This window comes from Poecilia reticulata, linkage group LG23 (assembly GCF_000633615.1).
Source record: "Poecilia reticulata strain Guanapo linkage group LG23, Guppy_female_1.0+MT, whole genome shotgun sequence".
NCBI classification, from domain to species: domain Eukaryota; kingdom Metazoa; phylum Chordata; class Actinopteri; order Cyprinodontiformes; family Poeciliidae; genus Poecilia; species Poecilia reticulata.
In genome coordinates this window covers 14914995-14925352 of record NC_024353.1, presented here as the reverse complement: position 1 = coordinate 14925352, position 10358 = coordinate 14914995, and the positions used below count along the sequence as shown (strand labels likewise).

General features: G+C 41.5%; 1 protein-coding gene across 1 annotated transcript in view; it reads right to left on the bottom strand.

Moving 5' to 3' along the window:
• The window catches only part of LOC103459599 (NXPE family member 3-like), a 24614-nt gene extending 16248 nt beyond the window's left edge, over window positions 1-8366 (bottom strand). Inside the window, exon 1 of the mRNA XM_008401299.1 lies at window positions 8288-8366. Within this exon, the coding sequence (XP_008399521.1) occupies window positions 8288-8305 (18 nt within the window). The 5' untranslated portion in view covers window positions 8306-8366. The remainder of the gene's footprint in view (window positions 1-8287) is intronic.
• Window positions 8367-10358: the final 1992 nt, after the last annotated feature.

The window sequence follows — 10358 nt, the reverse complement described above, 5'->3', positions numbered from 1 at the left end:
CTCTGTCTGACTGTGTTCTTGCATGTGGGTTCGCAACCTTAAAACCGACATGACACCCGGGCCTTGAGTTTGACCTCTGCCTTAACCTCAGCGCCTGAACACCGCTGCTACTTGACAAAGATCTCACACGTAAGTTAAATAACATCACCAACTGCAACGCAAACAGATGGCAGAGTGAACATGAGCCAGAGTTAAAATTCTACTGCAGTTTTAGGAAAAATAGTAAAACTTTTACCGGTACAGCATTCATCAGCTGATACCATACATGTTATTGTTTACAAACGGAATTTTCGCGAATGTGCTGGATGAGAAAAGCGTGTTCTTCATGGAGTGAAAAGTCTCAAAATATCTGTGCGTGTGTAAAAATATCTGTGCGTGTGTAATACTGGATTTGTTAACCTTAAAAATAAAATAAACCTTCTCCTACGCCTACAAATGTTGAAAAAATACGCACAAGTCACCTTGTACACACACACAAAACTGCAGTTACGTACAGATCCAGTTACGAGTTCACAACTATTTTTGACTCATTTTACGCTTCGGGAAAGTTACCAGGTTTGTGCGTAGATGGTGCGTTTACATGCTAGTAGAAAGCTGGTTCATCTGAGTTTTGCTCTGAGTCTAGTGTTTTTATCCTCTAAACGTTTCTCACTGTGCCGAAGTGGCAAATACGTTAGTTCGGTGGAAAACGGTAGATCTAACCACTTCCTAAAAATATTCCAAAATTATTTATTGACATATTGTGCATTTTTGAGCGGTACAGGAGAATAAGTGGTCTGAAAAAGGACCACTGGGTGGCGGAATGGTTCGCTGGCCGGGAAAATAGGCAGGCAAAAAGCAGGGCCGTGCAGAGACCACTAAAGGGGCAGGGGCTCAAAAACAAAGGGGGGCACATCTAACTGCATTCTAGGACAGAATAAAAGCCACACAGCTTTCAGAGTTTAATAAACAATGATAAATTACAAAATTGTGAGATATACAATCAAAGCTACGGAAAATCTCTATAAAGAGCATACAACTATTCTATTTTATTAGTAATTTCTTTCTGCAGGTCTATTTTGTTATAGGACAGTATTGCAATATTCAAACCCGCAATTTAGCAAGATATGTAAATCAGAGCTGGACCACCAGACATATTTTGTCTTTACAGAATTACACTATTAAAAATATATACAAGGGCACAATGCAACCTTTTAGTGACTGTAATCTATAAAAAAGAAGAGCTGCCTGTTTGCTGCAGTGGAGATGAAGATGGTCCAATTCAGGAAAGCAGAGCTGCACCAAACTTTAATGTGGACCTGCAGAAAAAAGAAAAACAAAACAAAAACAAAAATGTAATTGTTAATGCATGTCACCATGAGAAAAGCCTACTGACTTTTGCTTAGAAAATCATTTTTTTAAAATTAAAATCACACATTTTTATCTCATGAAGTGAAAAAAATTATTTGCAAAACAAACTTATTTGCGCTTGTCATAAATAGTTTCTTGCTATTCCAAGTTTTTGTTTGTGACTCAAAGTTTTGCTTGTGATTCTCACATGACGTCGTGGGCAGAGCCCAAAATCACAACAAAAGATTTCTGTTGTGTGCAAATAAAAGTTTATGTTTGGCAAATACCTAAGTTCACAAGACAAAAATTAGTTATTTAATTTAAAAATAAGTTTTTTAAACAAATTTTTTTTTAAAGAAATCATTACAATTCCAAAAGCTTTGATTACAATTTTATTGTATTTAACGTCATCCTCTGTGAACCAGACCCTAAACTTAATTAAAGTCTGGTTTGAGTTTTTTTCCCCTTCATTAATGACACACTTTTATTTCATTCATTATATCTATCATGGTAATTCAGTGCGAGTTATTTTTAATTCTACATGAATATCCTTTTTGGACTTTTATTTAAGTGTTATTTTTCCTTCAAGATACATTTACCTAATGGTAGAATAAATGCAATGTACATTATGCAGCAAAGGAAATTAGAAGACATATATCCATTATGGAGATGATCGGTTTTGGACGGGTGATGTGCCCCTTATTGCACAAGCGATACTGAAGAATGACTGATATCATTAACGATACAGGGAACAAGCTTTTTAGTTATCTAGCTTTGCTAGCAACGTCGTTAGCTAGCAGCTAGCTAATAGCATAACAACAACAGCCTAATGTCTGTATGATAAAAATACTGAATCGATAGATAAGAACAGTTTTTCCTCACCTGKCTGTCTCCTCCTGCTCAGTAGTTCTTCAGAGAAAGGCAGACACAGAGGCCTGTCAGTGTCTGTTGTATTTCATTACCTCTCTGCTAAAACCGCGACTCTGTGCTGAAGCAGAAAAGATACTTCAACGTTTTCCGTTATCTGACAAGTAGCAAGTTACTCCACTTTATTCACCAAAAACTGTTCTGTAATCTGGAACGTTCGCTACTTTCAGCTCCGCAGCTGGCCGCCTTATCTCACTGTGCAAGAGGCAAATGTGTCGTGCGTCACGGGCAAAAGGTCAAAGGTAACAAGGTGACCGGCTTATTATGTTGTACAAAGCCCCCCCCCCCCCAAAAAAAACAAATAATTTTATTTAACATTCAGGGAATGGACATTGAAATCGTGAGGTCCTACAAGTACCTGGGTGTTCACCTTAACAACAAGCTGAACTGGACTGACCACACAGCTGCCCTCTACATGAAAGGACTGAGCAGACTACATCTCATGAGGAGACTCAAGTCCTTCGGTGTGCGGGGGGCTCTTCTCAGGACCTTCTTTGATGCTGTGGTGGCATCATCCATCTTTTATGGAGTGGTCTGTTGGGGCAGCAGCATCTCCACTGCTGACAGGAAGAGACTGAACAAGATCCTCAGGAAATCCAGCTCTGTCCTGGGGTGTCATGTTGACCCAGTGGAGGTGGTGGCAGACAGGAGAATGAGGACTAAGCTTCACACTCCATGCACCTCTCTGACAGCACTGAGCAGCTCCTTCAGTGCCTGGTTGTGGTACCCTAAGTGCGTGAAGGAAAGGAAAGATACCACAGGTCTTTCCTTCCGGCCGCCGTCAGACTGCACAACACCCGCTGCTCTCAGTAGTTCACTACTCTCCACTACAAGCAATAAACCTGGAATTTATTTATTTATATTTCAAACAATACCGTTTCAGTATTTCTATATTCGCTTGTATTTTTTTTTGTATATATAGATTTTTATATTGGTCCTGCTCTGTCCTCTGTACTGCTGTAACAATGTAAATTTCCCCACTGCGAGAGTAATAATGGAATATCTTAGGAAATAATCATTATCAGATAAGATAAAACACAATAAAATGACACAGACAAACAAGATCAATACAGCTTAAGTCAAAATCGGTAAAAAGTTTTCAAACGGGTTTTAAAAACAAACAAGACTGTTTAAAGCCTTAAAAACAAAGAAAAGAAAAGTGAGGACTGGCTGATGGAGGGAATTACAGTAATCCAGTCGTGATGAGATAAAGGCTTGGATTACTGCTAGCACAGGCTGTTGTCTGGCTAAGAAAAAAAGCTATTCAACAAAACATGCTGACATCAAACTTACACTATTTTATATATCAGACGGTGGCAGTCAGATTGTTTTTTCATATCCCTAACAGTACAACTGTTTCAGCACAAAGATGACACAGACAGAAAGTGACTCACAAAACCATCCACTGTGTTGTGCAGTATGTTTGCTAAACCCACTTAAAGAAATCGTTGAATAAAGTATTCAAAAATCAGTCAACATCTGTGCTGTTGCTGTAATTTGATGGGTGTACTGTATTGAGTAAAGATTAAAGTATTGTAAAACCTGTGCAAGGCGGTAACTGTCCGCATACAAATTTTTATGGATTGGTCAAGTCAGAGTTCTGGTTAAAGGTTAAAGCCCTACAGGTTATGCATTAACCAGTAGATCTACAGCATGACAGCATTATGATGTAGGCTGAATAATAGATCCCATTACTCAGTCTAAAAAAAATCAGATGATTGCATGGGTTACACCGGATTGTAATCAGGTACATACAGTGTACCACTGTGCCGTGGCACACTAGTGTACCGTTAGTGATCATCAGGTGTGCCGTGGAAATTATCCAATTTCACCTACCGTATTTTCCGGACTATAAACTGCTACTCTTTTTCCTACACTTTGAACATGTGGCTTTTCTGTGGATTTTTCTTCAACCACCAGGGGGCTCTTCAGCAGGAAGTGAATTATTGGAAGTCAAAATTGGAAATCAAAGAAGATTGCACTAATTTTCAATTAGAACAAGCACATGCTAGCAGCCATGCTAGCAGCAGGCACGACGGAGAAATTTCTTCAAACTCAGATGATGCAGCTTCTAAGTTGACTATCGATCTGGCAGTACAGGAGGATAATAAAACCGCTGCACGTAAACTCGGCGTGAACAGAACCGGATTTGGAGACGGAGAACTGCGTCCTTAATATGTCCAGCAGTTATTAAGCCCTCTGCTGGGTCCTTATGGGAAACTGAGAGCGGCAGAGATACCAGCGGCCTGTAGCCCGGTGCGGCTGATATGTAAGTTTCCTGGGTGGGGGGGGGTTCAAAAAATTTGAAGGTACGGCTAGTATGGTGCGCTCATAGTCTGGAAAATACGGTAATTGGTCTTAAAAGATTTCTTTGAAAACAAATTAATTATCTGTAATTATCTGTAAGTAATGCCATCTATGAGTGTCTTTGCTGTAGTAGTGACTAGCGGCATAATCATGTAATTTTATTATCACTAGATGGCAGTAGGTACAGCACATTTTACATTAAAACAAGAGAAGTAGTGATGCATGACTGTTACTACATTCATGCATCACACACGACAGTGTTGACACTGTTCAGGTGTATTTTTGAAGTGGACATGTTAAGTGCAATTTGAAATACGAAATGTAGAATATGATAAAAATAAATTTTTGTGTTTATTTGATTCCTATTCAAGACATGAGGCCCCAGGCGGAAATTCAATCTGTAAGACTCTTCCGGCATCATCTATCACCACGCCTTCATCCCAGCCAATCAGGACGCACCACCTCTCCACCTCGATCCAATCACTTGGCAAGAGCTCCTTCAAAAGACGAAGCAACCACAGATCCACCCGCTTCCGTTGTGCTTCAACGTTATGGGTGCTTTTCCTCTACCTCCGTGACATCCAGCTGCCTCCTATCCGTCAACGGTTCCGCTCCTTTGGCCCGGTCCGGCTCACAAAGCTCCCTCTGATCGTCCTTTTCCCTTTTTCTTGGCGAGTTGTCCCTCGACAACTCGCTGTGCCCCCGTGGACTTTCCGCTGTCCCCATCCTGGCTCCCTTTGGCCTTCATCAGCAACGCTCCGGCCTCTCTTCGATCCGTCGTCCCTTTCTTTCCACCTCTGACCCTCGTCAGCCCTCCCCTGTTGATCTCGTTGCGGACTCCTCCACCCTGCTCGTCTTTTCCAGTTTTCCAGCTCACCTCCAGGAGAACGCTGCCACCAGTCTGCCAGGGTCGCTCACTTCCGCATGTCTCAGCCGCAGCTGGCTCTCCAGCCTCATCAACCTGCAACCTCGCTTCGCCCACAGGGGGCGTCGTCTAGCTCCATCGATTCTCCAACCCACCCCCACCCGCTAAAGTCATCTGGAGCAAGAGCCATCAGCCAGCTCACTGAACTATCCGCCCCATCATGACTCCTTTCGGCTTTCATCAGCGACGCTTCGGCCCCTCCTCGATCCTCTATCCTCCTTCCCGCCACTGACGCTCATCGGCCCTCCCCAGCTCGTCTCGTTGTCTTTCCCAGCTCACATCCAGTAGAACGCCGCCATCAGACCACCACGCTTACTTCCGAATGTCTCGGCTCGCAGCTGGCTCTCCAGCCTCATCAACCGGCATCTTCGCTGCGCCCGTGGAGGCGCTGTCTAGGTAAAGACGTACCTTCTCCAGTCTCATTCATAATTCGTTTTCACGATATCAGTTAGGGCACCAGTGCTTCCAGCTCCTGTTTATCTGGCCTCCCATCGCCGGTCTGTCTCATCTTCAGAGTCGTGATTAGCTCAACTTGTGCGGTTTACAGAGCCTTCTGTTCCTCTTTCCCTCGTTTTCTGTCAGCTCGAACTCGTATCGAGGAGGCACATGCATTAAGTAGGACCATGGAATTTCTAGGATCCGCCAGTCCAGCACACTGACTGATTTCCAGAAATTTAGCGTACGCCGTAGACTGTTTAGTCACCCCCGTTTGTGTAACGTAATGTGTGTGCGAAGAGTTATCATAAACGGCAGACAGCAGTTTCTAGGCGAGGCAGCTAGTTCTCCTGCGTGGCAGGGGGCGCTCATGATCCCTGATATTGCGTTTCCACAAATGCAGAGTAAGACGGTAACAACAAGCTAGCCTTAGAGCAGTGGTTCTGAACCCACCAGTTTCATATGCGCATCCACTGAACCCTTGTGTAGTGATAAATAAAATGTGATTTTTTCCCCCCCAAATTCAAGACATACCCAAGATCACTAAGTCTTCTTAAAAGGTAGTCTCTGAGAACAGTTCTTCAAACTATAGTCAGTGTTTTCAGTAAAGTTGAGCTGACTGTCCAGGAACGACCCAAGGTATTTAAAATTTGCCACAGTTTCAACAGGTTGGAAATTGAGAGAAACTGGAACCACTTTATGGTCTTGTTTAGGTCATTTAATTAGCTCTACATTCTTAAGAGACTGAAAAATTAATAATAAATAATAAAGACTTTGCAGTATTCTGATTTAGTAATGTAATTATATTAGTTGCGTTACCACCTCCACGCCACTAGAGGCAGTAGCAACCCCGAAAAGATGCACTAAGAAGCAGATTTAGAAGTACACTGAAAGCTACAGAATTTGGTAAAAACGGTGAGTTTTGCTGAAGTAATTAAAGACACAAGTTCAAATCCCTGCTGAGAGTGGAGCTTCTTCTATCAGGGCTCCTCCGCAGCACTGATTGGCTAAGCAATGTAACCTTATCCTCTGCAGCAAGTGATGGCAAAGCGGGGCGCGTCATCACGACTTTACACAAGTGTGTCTTTACCTCCGCGGCAGAGGCTCCGCCGAACCCCTGAGACCGACTCACCGAAMSCCTGGGGTTCGATCGAACCCAGGTTAAGAACCACTGCCTTAGAGCTAGCCTCACAGTAAAGTCAGTTCAGCGACACCTCTTGGTTTTTCCCTCTTACCACAGCAATCACGTATTATCGCAAACAATTAAGCCTAAAACTATATTTCTTTTGCGTGAGAAGTATTTGACTGTTTTCTTTGATACGTATATCAAGTAGTGATCTATATTTTTGTAGCGTCCTTTCCGGTTGCCATGGCAACGAGCCTGCTCGTAGCTGTGATGCAGAAAGCGAGAAGTGGTTTCGACAACTTTCCCCCTTCGCTACAAGCTCGACACAAAATTAATATCCACACGTCTAAGTTTGATTGAGCTAACGGAATGGTGACAGCGCTGCCAGGTATGTCACGTAAAAGAGTAGTTTCTTCCCCCAGTGTTGTCCGCATGTGCAGATTTTCCTATGTAAACAATAACTAGCAGGGATTTATATTCGTAAATCAGATTACAAATGCCTCTCCAGCTATATACCTTGTTAGCACGTTACTCAAGCACATGCGCTTGAAACAAGCCTCCTATTCCCTTACAGGTTTATGATGATCTGTCCACTCCACCAGGTGGCAGATTAAATATCAACTTTCGACTTTTGCAGCCGTCCGTTCGTGCCGCACGTCTCATCACCCTTAACACAATAAAAACACCTCAGGATCTATAGAAACTTATCCACGCATTTATCTTCAACCGCATTGATAATTGCAGCAGCTTTGTAATTAAATCCAAGGAGATGCAGCTTATCACTGAGCTTCGTTCGAGCCGATCATTCAAGCTCGCTTCGATTCTCAGCACGCATGTCTTCCGCCGGTGTCCGAGGGCAAAATTCTCGGTCCAATAAAATTGTCTAACTGCTGTTTCTCTCGCTGTGTGAGTCTCTACAGATTGAATTTTTGATAAGAATGACTATATATGTAAAATAGGCGGCTACAGAGTATCTTTGTTTACATTTTTGGTTGGTGGTGTGCCTCGTGAATTTTTCAATTAAAACAAAGTACCTTGGCTCAAAAAAGGTTGAAAAACACTGCTGTAGAGGGAGGGGTGGAGGAGAGAGCGTGAGCATGACAGAGAAATTTATCTTAACTGAAGTTAGGCAGAAAAGACCTGAACAATATCAAGAAGTTATCACCTCAAAAGCCCTTAAATTTCAGAAGAAAAAAAAGAGACAAATGAAGCAATTTTTGGTTCTTTTGTTGATTTACCTTTGCTTTAGTTTCCATCGTCGTCCTCACTTTGTCATGTTCACAGAGCTATGTGCAGATTGGTGTGTGTCTGTGTGTGTGTCCCTGCCTCTCTAACAGGGTGTAACCAGCTCTTCCAGCAACACCCTGTCAGCGTATCAGGCAGAGCCTTAAAAGAAGTTCTGCTGCCAGACTGGTTTTATCTTCTGATTTACATTCCTTGACTTCTGAACCGTATCCATGCTGCATCTCCTTTGGGGAAACACATCCCTCCTGCTCATTCCATGGACTTTGGTAACCTGCTTCTACCTTCCAACCATCTTTTGGTGAGACCTTCCTCTTTGAATCTACTCACTACTTCCCTGCTCACCTTCCTGAAACTTTTTACCCAAACTTTCTTTACAACTCACTGCTCAATTACTTGCAGCCCTTCAATATGTATTGAAGGGCTGCAAGTAATTGCAAGAAAATGTATTCCATATATGGTAACTCTTGGACAGCTTAGGTTTACACAGGATGTTACCAGTTGCGAAAGCGTCTGCACATTGTCTGGAAACTCATTTAATAAGAAGTCACATTTTGCAGAAGTATAAAAACACAGCAGATACATCAGTAAATAAATGGTAAAAAGTATTAATTCCCTATCCCACTGCACTATTTTCAAAAAGTCTCTTAAACTTTTCTCTGGTGTTCATAGGGTTAGAGTTCTCGAGGTGACCGTCCCAGTCTTTTGACCTTTGCCACATGTCTTCGCCATCTCTCACAACCTGCTTTGTCGTCGGGCCCCTAGAGCCAAGAAACTCCTTTTAAAAAATTAAAAACTAAAAAGAAATAGCATTCAGTATATTCAGGTAATTGTTTTTACTGAGAGACATAACCAAAGTAAGAGAAGTGAATTTGTTCATTGCAACAGGTGGAATTTAGAAGTGTCATCACATGAAGACTTGAAGACTTTTAATCTGTTTAGTTTCTTGGGTCCAGTTGGTTGTTTCTACTATTTCACTTTTCCCAGACAGAACAGTGGATTAAAACCCAGATGTTTTGGGCCTCAATATTAACCACAATGTCATAAAAACCTTAAAATGTAGAAAATTGACTGTGTTCATTTATGTTGGTGTTCAACAGACCTCTAGGTAAACATATTGAATACTCATTGGACAAATGAGTGTTTTTACTCTCTCTTAAGTGAATGCTTTGTTAAACTTTTTTTATGGATCAATTCCTTCCTGTTTTCAGAAAAACAACCTCTGGCACAGATCATCATAAACCAATTTTAAGGAACTTTTTCAAGCACACAATGATCACACAAGCACTAAAACAAGCAAACCATGCAAAGCAGTGAGTTTATGCACCACACTGAAGGGAAATATGTGTTGTGCAGCAGATACAGAAGTATATTGTACTGGTCTAGCTTCAGTTGTGGAGCTAGACCAATAAAAATAAGTAAAGGAATTGGAACTGCTGGCTTAACATTCTCCACCCACTTCAAAATAAGAGCAAAAATACCAACGTCTAAATACTTGTAAGAAATTGTAGCAAATATGCTAAATTAAAAATTTTGCTCCACTATTAGTGCATTAGTGGAAGTGTGCCTACCACTGAGAATCAGTTGTATTGGCCAGACACTGGCCAGGTCAATATAGCTGATGGTGATAGGAAACCTGCAGTCTGTCCACCAGGGGGCGTTTGATGACCACCAGGATTCAATGACCAAAGCAGTGGTGGAGAAAGTACTCAAAAAATGTACTTAAGTAAAAGTACAAATACACAGACAAAAATGTACTCCAGTAAAAGTCAAAGTACCACATTAACATTTTACTTAAGTAAAAGTAAAAAAGTACTGGTTTTTAAAAATACTTAAGTATTAAAAGTAAAAGTACTTGCTGAATGCATTGCCTAATCACTAATATCATTAAGTGTACTGATATGCCACAGATAAAGCATGTTTTTATTGCGTTTACTCTGTAACATAGTTTAGACTTAGATATGTGATTCTMTGCATCATAATTTCAGGGATGGAAACATCTCGTCTCCTGTCCTAACATAACATGAACTTCACTTTTTTTGCCACACATTTATTTTGAAAGAAATC